Source organism: Quercus suber, unplaced genomic scaffold, assembly GCF_002906115.3.
Source record: "Quercus suber isolate HL8 unplaced genomic scaffold, Cork oak 2.0 scaffold_490, whole genome shotgun sequence".
Classification (NCBI taxonomy): domain Eukaryota; kingdom Viridiplantae; phylum Streptophyta; class Magnoliopsida; order Fagales; family Fagaceae; genus Quercus; species Quercus suber.
Window position 1 is genome coordinate 441,966 of NW_027069939.1, and position 21,516 is coordinate 463,481.

At 36.4% G+C, this 21,516-nt stretch overlaps 1 protein-coding gene and 1 pseudogene across 1 annotated transcript in view; one reads left to right on the top strand and one right to left on the bottom strand.

Moving 5' to 3' along the window:
- Positions 1 to 7,622: 7,622 nt before the first annotated feature.
- Positions 7,623 to 21,516, bottom strand: part of LOC136063139 ((+)-neomenthol dehydrogenase-like) — a 25,583-nt pseudogene continuing 11,689 nt past the window's right edge.
- The window catches only part of LOC112009545 (ras-related protein Rab11A-like), a 14,582-nt gene continuing 8,888 nt past the window's right edge, over positions 15,823 to 21,516 (top strand). The window contains exon 1 of the mRNA XM_065763072.1: positions 15,823 to 16,114. Within this exon, the coding sequence (XP_065619144.1) occupies positions 15,885 to 16,114 (230 nt within the window). The 5' untranslated portion in view covers positions 15,823 to 15,884. The remainder of the gene's footprint in view (positions 16,115 to 21,516) is intronic.

Consider the following 21,516-nt stretch of genomic DNA (forward strand, 5'->3'; position numbering starts at 1 on the left):
GTAGTTGTATTAAATAACGTCATCCACATACTCTAAAAAATCAAAAGCCTGTGTGTAGGCCCTAGGGATTTCGCCGACTAGTTTGTCTTTAAAGGTTTGTTTAGCTCCAAGGGAGGGGTATTGGGCATGTAGACTAGCACCAAGCAGACTAGCCTCCGAGACAGTCTCAGATTGGTGGGATTTCTGAGACTGTCTCGGAGGCTAGTCTGCTTGGTGCTAGTCTACATGCCCAATACCCCTCCCTTGGAGCTAAACAAACCTTTAAAGACAAACTAGTCAGCGAAATTCCTGGGGCCTACACACAGGCTTTTGATTTTTTAGAGTATGTGGATGACGTTATGGAGTCGGATTCGGAGGTTGAAGCTATTAGACAAGGGGTTGCTGCTGTCAACCTTTCAAAAGGCCTGAAGCAAAGAATCAGAGCTCATTGGTCCAATGCCCTCATTATCAAGGTGTATGGTAGGTCTGTAGGGTTTAGCTTTCTACACTCCAAGATTCTTTCTCTATGGAAGCCTGTCGGAAAACTGGACTGCGTTGATTTGAGTTGTGATTTTTATCTTGTCAGATATTCATTGAAAGAGGACCATGACCTGGTTCTAAAGAAAGGCCCTTGGTTCATAGGAGAGCACTTCCTCTCTGTTAGACCATGGGAGCCAAACTTTAGGCCAGACACAGCAGATATTGGGTCTGTTGCAGTGTGGGTCAGATTACCAAAATTGCCGATTGAGTATTATGATTTAGAAGCGTTAAAGGAAATTGGTAATGCCATTGGAACGGTGCTACGCATTGATACTCACACAGCTTCGGAATCGAGAGGACAATATGCTAGGCTTTGTGTTCAGGTGAATATTAACAAGCCTTTAATATACATAATCTTGATAGGGAGATTCCAGCAGTCCGTTGTTTATGAAGGGATAAGCAAGTTATGCTTTTCCTGTGGCCGAGTTGGTCATCGCCGGGAGGCTTGCCAATACACGATCAAACCTCCGGTGGTTGAACGTCAGGAAAAGGACGAAGTGGCAGAGGTAGTGGAGAGGAATGATCAGGATGGTAGTACAGGCATGAACCCCGTTTCTGCGAGCGACGAAAAATCTGCTCCAGGACAGCTGGAAGAAGATGGGTACGGGCCTTGGCTCGTTGTGACACGCAAGAAACAAGGGACAAAAAATGCCAGGAAAGGTAGTGGAGCTGAATTTCAGAAAATAGTGCACAATGACAACAACGTGTCTGATAAGGATCAAGTGACTAGCCCCAAAATGGGCTTTTCCAAAGATGGGAAAAGAAAAGCGAGTGGGCTTACGGAATCAATTGAGGAGAAAGGCAGCCCAAGTGGGCTGTATCAGGAGAAGCCCACCACAAATCAGCCAATTAAGCCCAACCGTGGTCCAAAGGGCAGAATTGGTGATTCACACACTAAGGCCTCTACTCCAGTAAAACATGTTAAGGGTTCAACCGTTTCTTTTAGTCTTCCCCTCACTTCTGCTACGTCTGGGACCAGTTCCAGAACATTTCTTTCCCTCTTAAACGAACCCACCAATGGACAGTTTACTTTCTCTAGTGAAGCTCAACGAGAGATGGGCGATACTAGTGGAGAGCAAAGTCATCGAAATCCCAGAGATAGAGATCGAAGAAACCAGAGCCATTCCAACCCATGCCAGTGCGAGAACGGAGAAGATCTCGCTGTTAGAGACCAGATTAGCCGTATGGAAGAATGTGCAGCAGCCATCTCCAGTGCCAATCTTATGCGAATTCGACCAAAGCCCACAGTTGCCAGAAAGGAAGAATATGGATCTCAATTCGATCTCAAGCTCATTGATGGGGATCAGGAACACCATGAAGCTAATCCAAGTACTCCACCCCACAGCCGAGCTCAACCTCCATTATTGCTCAAGAGAACTGAAAATGGGAGTTCTTCAGCAATTCTTTACTCTGATGCCAGGGATAGGTGTTTCCAAAGAGATGATGCATCTGACCAGATGGAACTTGAGGGAGGAAGCGATGTTCCCACCTCCTGTTGATGATTGCCCCCTCCGAACCATTTTATTATGATGAATATCATAATTTGGAATTGCAGAGGGGCCTTAAAGCCCTCCTTCCTTTCGAATGTAAGAGATTTGGTCTCCAATCATGATCCAGCAATCTTGGTGGTGATGGAAACTCGCCTAGGTAGTGACAGAGCTAAAGAAGTCACAGACAAGCTGCCATTCCAAGGAGCTATTCACACGGATACTTTTGGGTTCACTGGTGGCCTGTGGCTTCTGTGGGATACTGACAGAGTGGAAATCTCTAACCTCGCTAGCACAGAACAGGAGGTCCATGCCTTTGTAAAGGTTAGATCCTCTAACCTTAACTGGATTTTCACTGCTGTGTATGCTAGTCCTAGGTTTAGAGAGAGATGTTTACTTTGGAATAATCTAGTTACTGTTGCAAATAATCATAATCTCCCCTGGGTGATAGCTAGGGATTTTAATGAAATGTTGTCTAATGATGAAAAGTTTGGTGGTAGGCTTATTATTCCCTCTAGAGCTAGGCTATTTAAAGAATGTCTAGACATGTGTAGCATGACAGATCTTGGGTTCCAGGGGCCTAGATTCACATGGACTAATAAGCAGGACTTCACCACCTTCATCCAAGAGAGGCTGGATAGGTACTTTGCAAATCCTGATTGGTGTGTCATGTACCCAGAAGCACAAGTGACCCATCTTCCAAGATGTTCCTCTGACCATTGCCCTGTGCTATTAGAGCTTCAGCCTCACTCCAATATCAAGCTTAAGAGGCCTTTCAGGTTTCAAAGGTTCTGGTTGTCTGATGACTCCATCTCTAATGTTGTTCGTAGTGCTTGGTCAGACCATTCGGATTTAAATGAATCCATATTAAGATTTACAAGAGAGGTCACAGTATGGAACAGGACCCACTTTGGCAATATTTTTGCTAAAAAGAGAAGGATATTGGCACGCTTGAATGGCATTCAAAAATCCATGGCGGATAGACCCTCCAGTTTTCTTATCGATCTCGAAAAGAAGCTCCAGATAGATCTCTCGCTAATTCTCAACCAAGAAGAGGAGCTTTGGGCTATGAAATCTCGTATCAACTGGATGGTTCAAGGTGATCGCAACACCTCCTTTTACCATGTCTCTACTCTCATCAGAAGGAAGCATAACGAAATTCTAAACCTGAAAAATTCCCAAGGTGAGTGGATCAATGATATCCCCGAAGTCATGGGATTTGTTCGTAGTAGCTTCTTGAAGCTTTTTACTACTGAGCTGGATATCTCCTCCCTCTCAGCTCCTGGCTTTGACCTGGAGAACCCTCATCTTTCCATTGAGGAGGCCCAACTCATCAATCTTCCAGTGACAGATGAGGAAATCCACCATGCTTTATGGTCTCTAAAGGCTTTTAAGGCTCCAGGGCCCGATGGTCTTCATGCGGGTTTTTTCCAGAAGTTTTGGCCACTGGTAGGCAGTTCTGTTTCAGACAATATCAAGAATATTTTTACAGAGAAAAGAGTTCCATTGCCCCTCAACCAAACTTACATTGCCCTCATTCCGAAGATTAAGGATCCTAAAACCATTGGGAATTTCAGACCCATCAGCCTCTGCAATACAGTGTATAAAATCATAACAAAGATTATAGTGGCTAGGATTAGACCTTATTTGGATAAGCTTGTCTCTCCGTTCCAAACGGCTTTTGTCCCAAGCAGGAAGGGTGTGGATAATGCCATTATTGCCCAGGAAATTATTCACTCTATCAGTAGGAAAAAAGGAAGTGCTGCCTACATGGTTATTAAAATCGACTTAGAAAAAGCCTATAACAGATTGGAGTGGTCTTTTATAAGAAATGTTCTGATTGCGGCAAATTTTCCTTCGGAGCTGATCCAACTCATTATGAGCTGTGTATCTTCGGCTTCCACATCTATCCTTTTCAATGGTGGTACCCTTGACCCCTTTCTCCCTTCAAGGGGTATTAGGCAAGGAGACCCACTATCTCCTTACCTATTCATATTGTGCATGGAGGTGTTGGGTAGAATTATTGAGAACAAATGCTCCAAGAAAGTTTGGAAACCAGTGAAAGCCTCGATTAGTGGCCCGGCTTTCTCCCATTTATTTTTTGCTGATGATCTTCTCCTTTTTGCTAAGGCAGATACAATCAACTGTACTAGTATTAGAGAATCTCTCGATGAATTTTGCATGATTTCAGGGCAGAAGATAAATTCCACCAAATCCAAAGTATTTTTCTCGCCTAATGTAGATAGAGATCATAGAGATGCTCTTTGTGAAATTCTTGGGTTCCATTCAACTCCAAACCTGGGCACTTACTTGGGTTTTCCAATGAGGCATGCTGGGTCTTCTAATCAAGACTTAAACTTTGTGCTGGACCATGTTAACCAAAAGCTTGCTGGTTGGAAGGCAAACCTCCTCTCCTTTGCTGGTAGAAGAGTCCTTATTCAAGCCTCTACTAGTGCCATTCCTTCCTATGTCATGCAAACTACTCTCCTTCCTACAAGAATTCTTGATAGTTTGGATAGATTGAACAGAAATTTCCTCTGAGGATCTGATGGTAAAAGGAGGAAGATGCATTGGGTGGGCTGGAACAAAGTGACTCGGCCTGTGGTGGAGGGTGGTCTTGGTTTACAAACTGCCAAAGGCAAGAACCTAGCTTATCTAGCTAAGTTGAATTGGAGACTTTATACTGAAAAGGATGCCCTATGGTCAAAAGTTATGAGGAGCAAGTACCTATCTCCTAGAAGGGCTGCTTCCAATAATGAGAATGCTCTCCCAAGTTCTCGTATTTGGAAAGGAATGAAGAAAGGGATGGAAGTCTTTAAGGAGGGCACAAGATGGAGCCTTGGCCGGGATAGCAATTTAAGATTTTGGTTGGACAATTGGACCTCTTATGGCCCTTTGCGACAGCTTATCCAAGGGCCTCTCAATAGAGGGGAAGAAGAGATGAGAGTTGGGGATATTGCTGCAGTGAATGGTTGGGATTGGGGAAAAATTTCTATGGTGATACCATCAGCGATTGAGTTAGAGATTCAAGCCATGCCTCGTGCCTGTGTTGCTGATGAGGAGGATAGACTTATTTGGGCTGCCACTTCTAATGGGGTTTTTAATCTTAATAGTGCCTTTCTCTTGGCAAGCAATCAGAGTAATCATCAAATCTCATTTAATGGTAAATGGATTTGGAAGCTCAAGGTGTTGCCGAGGATCCAATCTTTCATTTGGTTGTGTTCCCATAACAGCTTAGCCACTCGGGAGTGTCTTGCTTCGAGAGGTATCCCTATCTCTACTATTTGTCCTATATGTCAAAAAGATTCTGAATCAATCCTTCACCTCCTTAGGGATTGTGGCTTTGCCTCCAATTGTTGGCAAAATTTAGGAATGGGAGAACTCAGCTATGATTTTTTCTCTATTAATACTAGTGCATGGTTGGAAAAAAATTGCAATTTAGAGAAAAGGATTGGATACCTTCAAATCCCTTGGAACATTTTATTTGCCTTTGGAATATGGATAATATTGCAGCACCGAAACAGGGTGGTTTTCAAAAATCTACCCACTAATTAAGCAATCCATAAAGAAATCATCCAAAGAGCAGCTGAGTATGTTTTTTGTGCTCAGAACATGGTTGCCAGCAAGCTTCGAGTTGAAAAGCGCATCAGATGGGAGAGGCCTCAAAGGGGATGGTTTAAACTTAATACTGATGGTTCTTTGCTAGGCAATCCTGGTATGTCAGGTGGTGGGGGTATTCTCCGAAACGATGCAGGTTTATGGGTTCATGCTTTTTCTAGGCATATTGGAACCACAACAAGTTTCCTAGCTGAACTTTGGGCTTTGAGGGATGGTCTGATCATGTGTCAAAATTTTCAAATCAATGCTCTAGAAATTGAGTTGGATGCTAAAATTATTGCTAATTTGATGAATGATTCTAGCAATACTAACGCTGTAAATTCTGCTATGGTGGCTGACTGCAGGCTCCTAATTTCCCAAGTTCCGTAAGTTAAAGTGATGCATTGCTACCGGGAAACAAACAGTTGTGCTGATGGTCTTGCTAGAGTAGGAAACAAACAGCTTGATGCTGATATAATGTATTACAATGCCCCCCCTCCCTGTTTGCGTGACTGTTATCTTTCGGATTTGTATGGTCTGTATCATGTTAGGATTTGTCCTAACTCTGATGTTGCTGTGCTTCTTTAGTTGAATGAAATTCCCTTTTAACCAAAAAAAAAAATAATAATAATAATAATTTTTACTAATACGACACATTTTTTCCATGTGGTGCTAGGACCCCAATGAAATAATTGATAAAATGTGGCAGTGATTAGTGGATTATCCAAGGATGAGATAGCTGCCAAACAGATTGCCCATGTAACACCTCTTACTGATTTAAGCATATACTGTGAACTACTGGTCTAAACTCACTCTACCATTGTGTTCATAGCAGATGATAATACATGCCTTGTTTGTATCTTATCTATAATACTCTGATGTGAATGAAAACGAGGTTCTCTTATGATGTTGGAGGTAAATCTAAGTAATAGGCTAGTATTTTGGGGCTCATACATCTCGCAACACACACATGCTTAAAAAACATGCCACAAGAACTTCACTGTCACAAGAACACACATGAAATTTTCATCTTAAGGGGGTTAAAGAAATTAATAAGTTCAGGGACATAACGTTTTTTACAATTGTTGATATTGACTGTTGTGATTGGTGTATAATAAAAGTAACGTTAGTGTTAACCGCAGATGAAAGTAATGTTGTTTTAATCACAATTGCAATATCAGCCCATATGTTATTTACCATCTAACCTTATTTACTATTTTTTTGTGGGCCACCAAATTTTGGTTCTGGCTGCCAAAGTAGCTTACTATTTAGAATAGGGTTTAGCTTTTCACCTTTAGCTGACTCCAGCGAGAGGACAAATTTACTATCCTTGCTCCTGCAGGGGAAAGCTGTAATAGTGGCAGGAGAGCCTCAGTTACTCTTCTCACACCATAGTAATTAGTATTCAAGCATTCTTCTGCTTTCTCATAAGTTGTTTTAACCACTGCTTGAAGTTGAACCAAATTGTCAGCCTGGTCTGAGAACTGCATTCAAGTAGTTATGGGTATCGGTCTGAACAACTCTTGGACACGTGTCCGAATCCGAACGTGTCCAGTGGAAATTTCCACTGGACAGAAGCCGGGTCCTTACTTTTTCTATCCTCTGTTCATTACCACTGACAGTGGCAGAGTCAGAAAAATCTCTTCAAATTTTTTCAATTTGAGAATTAAAATCTGCTTGATTCCCAATTGATTATTCATAGCTTTTAGTTTTCAGTTCAGAGTGTGCATAGAGTAGAGTAGGCCAGAGATTTGCAGCCAACTCTACTCTATTCCCATTCTCTCTCCAATTCAAATTGGCCAAATAGGCTGTAAGATTCACTTCAAAATTGAAGAGAATAGTGGGAAGTTCTTCAACAACACCATATTATGTATTTCTTGTTTTCCAAAGTTAAAACCAATACAATCTAATTCTTATCAAATATGTTTATAAAAAGAAAAAAGAATTCTTATCAAATATAAAGACATGTTCATCTTTGTCTTCTTAAGTTTATTAATAGAAAAAGAAACGTAGCTCTTATGCAAAATTTACAGAATCCAAGTAGCAGAAGTTAAATCTGGACATGGTGCAATTGGAAAACAACTGAATCAAAACTCAGCCACTTCAGTACTATCAAAATAGCAGCCAGTAGGTCCTCCATCAGGTAAAAGAGCCAGCATAACTGGGCCTCTAGCTCCCTCTTCTACACTCATTGTCCCTGTGTTCCAGTTTATATCTGTCTTGACATAGCCAGGATGAACACAGTTGATACACATGTTAGTGAACTTCTTGGCAAGAATTCTAGTGTAGGCATTGAGGGTGACCTTGGACATGCCATAAGCCGGCACCGTCAATGGCCATCCATTGCCTTCAAGTGCATTTTCTTTCAAGTCGTGCAAAAATCTTCTTATAACGACTTTTACTCTTTCTTCGGTTAGAGTCTCTACATCGCTTAGTTCTTTTCTTATATGCTCACCAGGAATTCTCTGCATAAAGTGATGCATGTAGTTGTATTAAATAATTTTTACTAATACGACACATTTTTTCCATGTGGTGCTAGGACCCCAATGAAATAATTGATAAAATGTGGCAGTGATTAGTGGATTATCCAAGGATGAGATAGCTGCCAAACAGATTGCCCATGTAACACCTCTTACTGATTTAAGCATATACTGTGAACTACTGGTCTAAACTCACTCTACCATTGTGTTCATAGCAGATGATAATACATGCCTTGTTTGTATCTTATCTATAATACTCTGATGTGAATGAAAACGAGGTTCTCTTATGATGTTGGAGGTAAATCTAAGTAATAGGCTAGTATTTTGGGGCTCATACATCTCGCAACACACACATGCTTAAAAAACATGCCACAAGAACTTCACTGTCACAAGAACATACATGAAATTTTCATCTTAAGGGGGTTAAAGAAATTAATAAGTTCAGGGACATAACGTTTTTTACAATTGTTGATATTGACTGTTGTGATTGGTGTATAATAAAAGTAACGTTAGTGTTAACCGCAGATGAAAGTAATGTTGTTTTAATCACAATTGCAATATCAGCCCATATGTTATTTACCATCTAACCTTATTTACTATTTTTTTGTGGGCCACCAAATTTTGGTTCTGGCTGCCAAAGTAGCTTACTATTTAGAATAGGGTTTAGCTTTTCACCTTTAGCTGACTCCAGCGAGAGGACAAATTTACTATCCTTGCTCCTGCAGGGGAAAGCTGTAATAGTGGCAGGAGAGCCTCAGTTACTCTTCTCACACCATAGTAATTAGTATTCAAGCATTCTTCTGCTTTCTCATAAGTTGTTTTAACCACTGCTTGAAGTTGAACCAAATTGTCAGCCTGGTCTGAGAACTGCATTCAAGTAGTTATGGGTATCGGTCTGAACAAGGCATGCATCAACAATTTACTGCCTTTATGTTATGAGCTTACCCTGGATGAAGGGTCTATGTTTAAGGCCTTTAGGCCTTCCATATCAACCTCAACCGCAGAAGCTCCAGCATTATTAACCTGCAAAAGTCAAACGAAGGTCATATTATATTTTTTAATTATTGAAAGATAGTTACACAAACTAAAGTTCATGTACACCTTTTTTAAAATTTAAGAATTCTATATCTTGTACTTTTACAGCTGAGAAAAACAAATCACAAAATATTGTAATTTAAAAAAAAAAAAAAATTAAAAGCAGCAAATTGTAAGTACTTGTATCTTATTATTACCAAGTACTTGGGGCAATGATGCAATAAGGTCATAAGGCCATTTCGGCATGAGATCTCTTATTATACAAGGCCTACCAAATTATTATGCATTAACCAGCAAAATGAAGACTACCCTTTTGTCTTTCTGAACTATTTTAATTTTGCACCTCATTTCCATCATAATCCAAGTTATCCAAAAACGTGTATCTATAGTAAATTAGTATAATAGTGTATATTATTGATAGACATAGTCAAGTCTAGAACTATATATAATATATGAGTTCAGTTAAAACCTCATTCCACTAAATCCAGTAGACTTATTTCAAGACATTAATATTTTATACCACAAAAATATAATTAATAATTTCACAAATAAAGTTTTATAATTTATTCATAATAAAGGCACTAGAAATTATTATGTCAAATAACATAATTATTCTAACATAATTAGTGAATGATCTATATGGTTGAAGAAGAATTAAGCCACACATTGAAGAAAAACGTTTGGGCGTAATGCCTCTCTGGCCTTCCTCGTGAAGCTATCCCACTTTATGCGGCTTTTGTCTTCCTTGTGAAGATTTTTCTTAGTTGACTTTGGTTGATCTAAGCTTGCTATCTCCCTCACCTCCTTTGTGATCTCACCTACTCTCATCAACATTTATCTCTCCTCTCCACTCCACTCTCAGTTAACATTAAAGCACCGCTCTGTTATGGCAGAGACCTCTGTTGATGCCATTACTTCTCAAGCGGCCAAACTCAGTTGGCTTAAGAGTATAGTCAATCTGGAAGTAGTTTCAACCTCCAGTAATACATCCAAGTGTTTACTCATTGGTAAGATTTTATCTAATAAATCCTTTCCCAGAGCGTTAGTTTAAGGACATTCTAACAAAAGCTTGGAATGTATTAAACGAAATAGAAGTAGCCTTAGTGGATAAGAATGTTTTTGTGTTCACCTTCAAGCATGAAGCTAATGTTAGACGAGCTTGGGACAGAAGGCCTTGGATGGTTAAGGGTGAACACCTAATTCTCAAGAGATTTAGTCCCGATATTAGTGCATCTGAAGTGGATTTTTCCACTACTGAGTTTTGGATTCAAGTCCATGGACTCCCTCTTAACCGGCGGAGCGAGGAAAACCTGCTCAAAATTGGGAGCACAGCTGGTCGGGCCTTGGAGACAGATTTTGTGGGTCTAGAGGCTGGTATTTGGAGGAATAATGTCAGGGTTCGGGTAGAAATGGACACTAGTTGCCCCTTGGTTCCAGGCTTCCCACTTGAAAGAAACCAACTTCCAGATTGTGAGTCCCTTTCAAGTATGAAAAGTTGGGCAATTTTTGCTTTGGGTGTGGTCTACTGGGTCATGACCAAAGGGATTGTCAAGATAGTGGCACCCAACGGTTTATGAGGGAAGGAGTTTCTTTTGGCTTTTTTGGAAGGTGACTGCGTGTAGATAATGACGAATTCCAATCAGGTATGAATCTGGAAAGTCCTCTTAATTCTGCATGTCTGGGGGTGGTGGTTACTGGCTTACTGCCATGAGGTGGCTGGAGATGGTGCTTCAGTTCCATCAGGTCCTCCAAGCTGGATTCAGTCAGCCATGGACTCCTGGAATGCCATGATTGCTAGGGAAGAAAAAGGTGTCAGAGATGAAGCAGTGGTCTGCCTTGAGCAGTGTAAACCTTCTGTTCCCTTGTAGATTAATGGGGTTGGCACAGAGCAAGAGACTGCTGACCTATCCAATTCCTTGGTTAGGCTCCCTCTTCAACCCAAAGCCCAACTAATCCCATTTACCAAAAGCCAAATTCCCAAAGCCCATCTAGCATGTTAAGACCCAAAAGAAAATCATGTCCTCCAGCCCACCAAACTCCACTTCTATGGTTCCCAAAAAATCTAAACTCAAGCAAAATAAGTTGTATCTAAATGAATCATTTATGTTATCTTTATCATGTCAGCCATCATTTTCTTTAGTTTCTCCAATCTTCACCACCATGAAATTTTTTCCATACAATTATATTTCATTGATCATGGTCAAATTGGCAAATAGTAGTACCTTTGATTTAATATTTTTATTCAAGGTCAAATTGGCAAATAGCAGTACCTTTGATTTAATATTTTTATCCTCTTTAATATCAAGATAATTACCTTGTTATTCGAGTTTAGACTTTTCTGATAAACTGTATAGGAAAATCAAGATGCTTAATGAGTAATTTTGGGTTCTCTCCTTGAAAATTGATCTTCTTGTTATATCTATTAACTATATAAAAGGCAGCTAGGCCGCTACAGTGCTCTGTACTGTGCATTTTGGTTTCGTGAAACAGTTTTTTTTTTTTTTTTTATATTATATGTTTTCAACTGTAGCTACAGTAGCTACAAGTTAGCACTGTAGCTACAATACCTACAGTTTTTTTTTTTTTTTTTCCTTCAGTACTCCGTATGTACTTTTTTTTATTAACACAACAAATTTTACAATATTTTCACAATTATTAAGATGTCAATTTCATATAAGTCAAAATAAAATAATAAAAAATGAAACTATGACCAACCATAATTGCGCGAATGCATGTCTAGTGTACATTTGGTTTAGTGAGCCAATATCTTTTTTTTTTCCAAGTTTTGAATAGTAGCTACAGTACCAAGCGGTGCTGTAGCTACCGTAGGTACTTTTTTTTTAGTCTTCCGTTTGTCCTTTTTTTTCTTTTATGTATATTGTTATACTGACACAACAAATTTCACAATATTTTCACAATTATTGAGGTGTTAATTTCTTATAAGTCAAAATAAAATAATAAAATATGAAACTGTAACCAACCACAACTGAAAATAAATGTTTTGTGAAAATCTTGTGATACTTGTTAGGTGAATGTGTAAAAACTACAACACTTTTGGTTTGTTCAATGTGTACTTTTTTTTTTTTTTCCAAATTGATTTGTGCTCTTTTTTCTACTAACTATATAAGAAGAGGCAATGCCTCTACAGTGCCCCTTTTGATGTAGTGAGCCTTTTTTTTTTCCTCTAAGTTTTAAACAGTTGCTACAGTGCCACTTTGGTTTGTTCAAGTGGCACTGTAGCTATAATAGCTACAATTAACGTTTTTTTTTTTTTAGTCTTCCGTTTGTACTTTTTTTTTCTTTTAAATATTTTTAAGAACCTGCATATATATTGTTATACTTACGCAACAAATTTCATAATATTTTCACAATTATTGAGATGTCAATTCCTTATAAGTCAAAAATAAAATAATAAAATATGAAACTATGACCAACTACAACCAAAAATAAATGTTTTGTGAAAATGTTGTAACACTTGTTGGGTGAATGTGTAAAAGCTATAGTACTTTTAGTTTGTTCAATATTTACTATTCATCACTTTTTATTTTTATTTTTCCCCAGTCATCGATTTGTGCTTTTTTTTTTCTATATATAAAAAGAGTGAATAAGCTCATGAATAGTGTTATAAACAGTATTTTTGGTTTAGTAACTTGCCTTTTTCCTCCTTTTTTTTTTTTTTTTTTTCCTTCAAGTTCACCAACTTGGTTTGAATTTTTTTTTTTTTTTTTTTTTTTTTTTTTTTGTGAATGAATAAAGTTGTAGTATATTTGCTATATTATTTTTGGTTTGTCCACAATAATTTTCACAACACTTTCATAACAAATCAAATAAGGTAAATTGTTATTGGTTCTAATTTAAATTTACCAATAACAACTTGTAGTAACCTACTACTTATGATTTGTTGTAAAAATATCATGGACATAACATTTTTTTGTGTGAAAAATGTTAAGACATTTTGATGGTGTCACAATATTTTCTAAATTGCTGAGCTGTCAATTCTTTATAAGTTAAAATAAAATATAATAAAATTATAAAGGTATTATGAAAATGTTACGTCATTCTGTTGTGTTTTTAGAAATTTTTTGTTGGTTTAATAAACTTTGTTGAGCCAAAATTCACTATTCCACATACAATTTTTTTGAGTTGATTTTTTGTATTTTTTTTTTCTTTACACACTATTTTAAGTAAAAACACATAGTTTTTCACACAAAAACAAAAACAAAAACTTAGGAAAAAAACATTTCTCATCCTTTATGTTTGGGGTAGTTTATAATTCTTCTTAAACTTTAAAATCATGCAATTTTTCCCTTAATATTTTGGAAAAGAGCAAATATGTCATATTGTTATACCCTCAATTAAACCCTAATGAAAGCTTATGATTCTTAAAATATTTTATTGTGTAATGTCTAAATTACTCCTACTAAATTTAACATCCTAAAAATTTTCTTTACGTATTTTGAGTTTTAAATGATAAAAATTCATAGAAAGTTAGAATGATGATATTCGATTACACAAGCTTTTTGTTATCTTTTTTATTTTAAATTTCTTAGCAAAACTCAGTTGTTTATTGTTGGAAAATGATGATATTCGTTATCATTCTTAGAAATTTTTAGAGAATAGATATATTGTCTTTAGCAAGTAGGTACTAAAAAACTATTGTTAAATAAATATTTATATGTTAAATAGCTACCCTAACTTTGTGGTTGATCAAAATTCTTAAACAAATGAGATTAACTTTTTTTGACATAATTATCAAAATTCTTAAAATCAATGTTTCTTTTGATTAATGTAAATCTCTATATACTTTAAAAATCAAATAATTCATATCTTTATTTGTAATACAAATAAAATCTAAAATTGGCTTTAATTACTACATTACTTTTTTTTCATGGCAAGCACGTGCCTTGCACTTGCGGCCCTAACTAGTGATATTAAAATCATCATGAAGGTTTTAGAAGTTGTTCTTATTCTTATTATTCTTAGGGCCACACCCACAAATAATAAACAATAAATTGTATCAATCAGTTCCCAGGTTTACAAGAAAATGGAATAGGAACATTGAAATTTTGAAGACTGAATGAAATGCTTTACTGTGTGCAAGAAGCAAACAAAACACAAGTCATAGTGTTTGTTTGGCTTGAAAGCAACATTTGGGCCAAATGAATTTAAAAACATTTAGCTGAAATTAAAGAACGACACACACCCACGTAAGTTCTCATCCATAAGTAAAAATTTGGAAAAAAACACAAACGTGCGGGGTTCAAACTCCTTCACTTTCAACGTCCAAAGTAACTTCACGGAAAAAAAAAAAGTTTAAAGTCTATATTCAAGAGTTAGGGCATTTTTTATATACATCACTATTAGTTTTTTTAAGACTTTTTCCCTTCTCTCTATGTGTGTTAAAATTAGTATTCCAAAAAAAAAAAAAAACCTTATAGATTGAAACATGTTGTATTTGATAACTGTGGCATAAAATTAATCAGCCACTAGGTTTTGTTACTTATAAAAGTACATATACAGTTTATACTATAGGTATTTTATTGGAGATTCTTTATGGAAATTGCCTTGGTAGACACTAAATTAATTTCACCATCTTAAAAGTATCTTCATGGAAATTATTACTATTATTATAATTTTTTTTTTACTTGGAATATTAAAAAACAAAAATAAGGCCTAGCTACATAGATTAGCTAGTTGTAAATGTGCCTAGAATTCTAGCCTAATTATGCTTTTGCTCTGAAATTGTAATCCAGCAATTTGCCTAGAAAGACCATGTACATTGAATGGTCCTAATAATAAACCATGCCCTTGTCATGAATTTCTGCTAGACTGTCTTCTGTTATTATGTCATTCTTTATGACACTTTAAATGATGATCATAATTACTACCACCGCTTAAGTGTCCAATTGATATCTTCATGGGAAGTAGATTTTTAACTGTAAAATTTTTGTAATACAAAATTTTAATCGAAAAATTTTAATCTAACAACTGTTATAATTTTTATCAATTTTGCAGGACCGAGGCTCACTTTAGTGCCGTGGTCACTCTAAGGAGATGGCAAATATATCGTTGCAAGATAATCAGGTGCTATAATATGTATATATATACATATATATATATATATGTGTGTGTGTGTGTGTGTATATATATATATATATATTGTAGTTCTTGATTTATGAAGATACGTTGTTAGATGCTCCATTTTATTTTTCCATTGAGGCCAAACCTAAACCAGTGCTTGAGAGATAGTTGTCCATATATTGCTAAGAGATGCATGAATTTTTGAGAAGAGAGGAGCAATGGTGGTCTCCCCTAGACCGCCTGGATCCCACGATTGAATAAGAGTTGGATCTACGTTGGGTCTCACATGTGTTGGTAGCTTTAAATGTTTCATGCTTTCATTTATATAAAATAAGTCAATGATATTGCCCACCGTTTTTCATTGAGGTTATATGCCGTTAAGCCCATTGGGAGACATATTTGTATATATATTAAATCTTATTGTCCTCTGTGTGTATGGCTTTCATGTTGTCCATTGTGGGTCCCAAGAACAAGTAAATGTTGCCATCACCTTTCACGTTGTCCATTGCCATCAACGTTGTAGGGACATTTTTGTCCAAAAAACTGGATCGATCACACTTTGCACAGTTCACACAAACGCATATATATAGCTCTTCCTTTCCGATTCTTGAACTTCCATAAAGCATAGCTCAGACATTCATTACTCTCTCTCTCTCTCAAACTGCTTTTTTATAATAGAAAGAAAATGGCAAGCCAAGGTAAGGAAGGATATGAAGTTTCGGAACAGAGGATTGACTGTGAATTCAAGGTGGTGCTGATAGGAGACTTTGAGGTTGGGAAGTGTCAGATACTGGCACGTTGCGAACGCAAAGAGTCCAAGACTGGTACCGTCACTGTCAAGTACGAGACCCAAACCCTTCACATCGAGAAAAAGAGTGTCAAGGCCCACATCTGGGGTATCATTCGCCAAGAACGGTACGTCTAGCTCTACAAATTTCTCACTTTAATTCACAGTTTTAGTATGTTTTTTAGGGTTTGTGTAAAACAATTCGTGTATAAGAAACACTACTCCTTGCGTAATTCCTAAGGATTTGGTTTTAAGTTTAACTAGTCGTTAACCCGTGTGATGCACGAGATAGTTAAATAAAAGGACAATTAACCAACATCACGTTAAGGTAAAAGAATTAGTGAGATACTGATTTGCCTACCAAAAATTTAAAAGAAAAAAATATTGATATAATAAAATCTAAGAAATTTAGAAATGGAAAATTGGGTTAATAATATGCATATTTAAAAAAAAAAAAGATCTGTCATAATTAAATAAAATACAATGGGAAGAAATATTTAATTTCTATGCTTTTTTATAGTTTAGAAGTGTTGTTTAACGTAGAATGTTATTGGGTTGTAAGAAAGATTTTTATAAAATGTTAATACCATATATATGTGCTTATATTGTCAATGTCTCACTGTAGGTGTATAGTTACTGAAACTTACAAAGTAATTTACAATTCTTAAATTAATAAAGCAAAATTCCCAAAAGTTATATATAAACACACACTCAAAACTGATATAAACTACAAAAATAAAAACAAATCTTATTTAGTCGTAGTAATAACAATATAAACAATTCAAAACATGGAACATTATCAAATTTATAACACCTAATTCCATTATCTTTTACATTGAATCCAAACAAATAATTAATTGAAATTAGTCCAAACAAATAATTAATAAACCAAAAATCAAAACTTTAATTAAGAAAACAAAAAATCACATGAACCCAAATAAAAATTCTCAATAAAGCAAGAACATATAAGGTAGAGAATTAAGATCAACCTACTGAGACGCAAATACCAAAAACCTCGAAACTTAAAGCTTCCAAATTTTATAGAATCCCCAAATTCTACTTCAAAACCAAACAAAACTCTTCAAATTCAAAAAATTCATATATAATATACCAAATAAAAATTTACCACATCTTGAACTGGAAGACATAGGTTGCAGTTTTGATTTTTCTCCAAAAAATAGAGATGCTTCATATATACAATATAAAATAATTATTAGAAATTTCAACCCAAAAACCAAACCCATAAAACACTATCAAAATATAGAGATTAACCCAAATACTTAGAAGAAAATCAATTCTAAACATAATAAAACAATAAGATAGAATGAAAATTTCAGGCACATATGAAAGCAAATAAAAAAGACAAAACCTACTTTTTTTTTTTTTTTTTTTACGTGAGTCTCTCTCCTTCTTATTTTTTTTAATCTTAAAGTGAAGTTGAGTTTAGGGTTTTGAGATGGTAATTGCTTTTTAAGGAGAGAAGAGAGAGTCCTACCAGGAGTCTCTCTCTTTTTTTCTTAATCCTAAAGTTTTTTTTTTTTTTTTTGGTGAGTCCTTTTAAAAATTTTTTTTTTTTTTGAAACCTAATTTTTGTAATTATTTAATTTTGGTATTTTTATGCAAAAAACGTTATTTTAGGTCTAGGTGATTTATTTCCTTGTTTTTAGGTTCTTTTAATGTTTTTTAGGTCAAATTTGGTTCCTATTATAGTTAGATATTAATTAGGGTTTATTTTAGAATATATTTTCTTGTATCAAGTTTTATGGAGCCCTTAAATAGGCCTCCAAGTTTGTATACGTTTTTCAATATTATTGATATTAATAAAAATTCAAACTTTTGTCTATTTTTTTTTTTCTCGTGGATTCTATATAAGATATAAAACCTAAAATAAAAAAAAATCTAAAATAAAAAGAAAAAGAAAATAGTGATGATGTGGAAAATTGTGAGAGCTTCAGAGGCTTCGGTTTTATATATATAATATATAGATGAGAACCAGGGGCTTACAATGTTTTTTTGTTGGAGGAATTAAATTGTGATCCCAATATAGTAGCGTTTCAAAACGCCGCTATAGCCAACAACCATAAAAGAAAAAAAACCAGCAACCCAACCCCACCCCACCATTCTCTCTCTCTCTCTCCACAACAAACCTAGCACATTCAGCCACCCAAACACCAATCACAACCCAAACCCAACATATCCAGACACCCAAACATGAAAAACAACCCAAACAACATTGTTAAAAACAAAATACCCAAAATTTCAAAATATGTAAAAATTTAAAGAGAGAGAAATGGTTACAGCTTAATGTAATTTCTTGATCAAAGCCATGGGCTTTCGCTTCAGACCCCTCTGAAACCTTCAAAATTTCAAACACAAAATTAATAAAACAATTATAAAATAAAATAAGTAAAAAAAATGAAAGATGAAATATATGAAGAAAAAAACAAGTACCTTCTACGAGCTCTGGCAGTGAAGAGCTTGACAAGTTCGTCGGTGGACATGTCCAGAAAGGCATCCAAATCAATGCCTTTGAAGCGATCAAAACACCGATTCGGCCACCCAACACCAAACCCAAGACCGTTCCGGCCACCCAACATTGATCTGGGGAAAGGGAAATGCATTGACGGCCGAGGCTTTGCGGATTGGCATTGGGGTTGGGCCGGTGGCGTGGGTCAGCGACGTGGATTTGCTGATGGTGGATCAGTAGCAAGAGTGAGAGTGTGAGAAAGAGAGTGAGAGAGTGGAGAGTTGTTCAGGTTTCAGCAAAAAAAAGAGAGAGTTAGAGCACTTGAAGCAGTGGAGCTAAAAAGTTATATAGCTATTTTAGCTCCACTAAAACACAAAAATAACCATACAGCAGTGGAGTTAAAGCTATTTTTTTTAGCTTCATTGCTACAGTGCACATCTATCTATGGATGTACATTGTAGCTTAGATCTAAAAAAAAAAAAAAAAAAAAATTATTCCCTGCCTAGTTGTGTGTGTGGCTGTGATGGCTGTGTGTAGTAGATAAATTATTTCTTATTTTATTGTGATATTTATATTATTTTATTGTGTTGAAAACTAAAATAGATCCACTGTTACAGCATGTGTGTAGGTAAAATAGATAAAGTAACCTTTTGTGGTGTCAAATAGCTAAATTTTTAGCTCTACTGCTGTTAATGCTCTTATTCGGGTACAAAGAGTCAAGTATTTTTATTTCAAAAACTTTGGCTATTTCAATTTTTTTTTTTTTTTGGCTGGACTTGTGGTGGCACTTTCCAAACGCCGCATTACTATATTTGATGAGGTCAGCTTTGGTTAAATCGCTTTGGTTTTTTTTAAGTTTTACAAATTCAAGGATGGAAAGTATGATAGAGTTTCTTAACCCTTTTGAATAGGCATCAAGAGGTTGATGTCAATTTTAATAATTGGCTTTAGTATAATTGAATCAATTTTGTTAGTATAATTTATACTCATTTGATCATGTTTTTGGGTGGATTGAGCAGAAACAATGTATATTCAAATGCAGATTACAAGGATGCTAATGGGGTAATACTGGTTTATGACATAACTAACCGCAAGAGTTTTGATTGCATGACACTTTGCCTGGAAGAGCTGCATCGCCATGCAAAGAAGAGACAAGCTATCATTCTGATAGGGAACAAAAGTGATTCCGAGAATGATCGTGAAGTTCTAAGAAAGGAAGCTCGTGGGTTTGCTGAGAAGAACGATCTGATTTTCTGGGAGATCTCGGCATTGGAAGGAACTAATTTTGAAGTGGATTGAGCAGAAACAATGTATATTCAAATGCAGATTACAAGGATGCTAATGGGGTAATACTGGTTTATGACATAACTAACCGCAAGAGTTTTGATTGCATGACACTTTGCCTGGAAGAGCTGCATCGCCATGCAAAGAAGAGACAAGCTATCATTCTGATAGGGAACAAAAGTGATTCCGAGAATGATCGTGAAGTTCTAAGAAAGGAAGCTCGTGGGTTTGCTGAGAAGAACGATCTGATTTTCTGGGAGATCTCGGCATTGGAAGGAACTAATTTTGACAATGCCTTAAAGGATTTGTTGACAAACCTTGTGAACATTAACAGCAATAATACCACCATTAATACCACCAATACCACCAACAGCAATAATACCACCACCACTACCACCACCAATACCACCACCAGAAATAATATCACCGCCACTAGCACCACCACTAGCACCACTGGCAATAATACCACCAATACCACCATCAATAGCCACAATAATAACAACACCAATCAAGCAGCAACAATTGGAATTTGGGCAACGTCAATGGTGATAGTTTTTGTAGAAGCAATATAAAACAAAATTTTTATTTTTATTTAAAGATCGTTGTACCACACAACCATAGGTTTTAAATAAAACAAAATTACGTACCTCTTAGGACGAAATTCAAGTAAAAATAAAAATAAAAATGGTGTACAAGTGTCTTATTTTCCTGCCCAATTCGATGTACCTGGCCGATAGCTTATGCTTCTGCTGCTAGATTCAGTAGCGGTTCTACTAAGACAACGTGTTGTGCTTCTAAAAGATTGAGGCCATTGACTCCATGTTGGATTAGGATCAATAACACCTGAAAATTTTTTGATGGTGGTTGCTGGGCATTCACTTTTATATTTTCCATTGAACTGTTCTGTCCTCCAAATATATGAACATCATGTTTTAGTTATTATCTACTATTACTCTTAAATTTGGTATATGTTTACATAATGTGAAAAAGTATGCTTAGAAATATATACAAAATATAAATAAAAATATTTTTAATAATTTTTTAATCGTCGCATCCAGCTGTACCCACACTTTACTTTTTCAAAAATTGCCGAGCACTACAACAAAAGTGGGCTATAGTGATAAAAACATTTCGTCACAATATGTCCTTATTTCGTCACAAATACATATGGTGACGAAATGATGACGAAAAAACATTCGTCACCTAAGCTCCGTCACCTTATGTATTGGTGACGAAAATGTTTCATCACCAAAAAAGAAAAGATAGGTGACGAAATTTTTTCGTCACCAATAAAAAATGATAGGTGACAAAAGTTTTTTGTCACCTAATGTTTTCGTCACTAAACCTTACTTTCAGTGATGAAATATTTCGTCACCAAATATTTTTTTTTCCAATTGGGCCTACTCAACCCCAAGTCTCCGTCCCAAAACACGCGGTCTTTGGGCCAAATCCTCATTCGCCCTAAGGCCCAACCCTTGCTATCACAGCTCGGGGGTGCCGAGCTTCACTAGTAAGTTATGATCGGCATAATTTTTTACCGAGCACGTCCGGGGTTGTCATTGAACGGCACGTCAACTTTGTTCGGCTCAAAGAAGGCCTTCCAAACGCCACCCACCTCGCTCTAACCTGATGCGGGCACCAAGTCCCAAAGCCACCCAGGCCTAGACTCCCACTTACCATCCCCCTAATTGGACCTTCCGTGCACTAAGTGCGCCCGGACTCTGCCGAGCTGCCAACGAATGTGGCACCAAGTCCCAAAGCCAGCCCATACCTAACCTA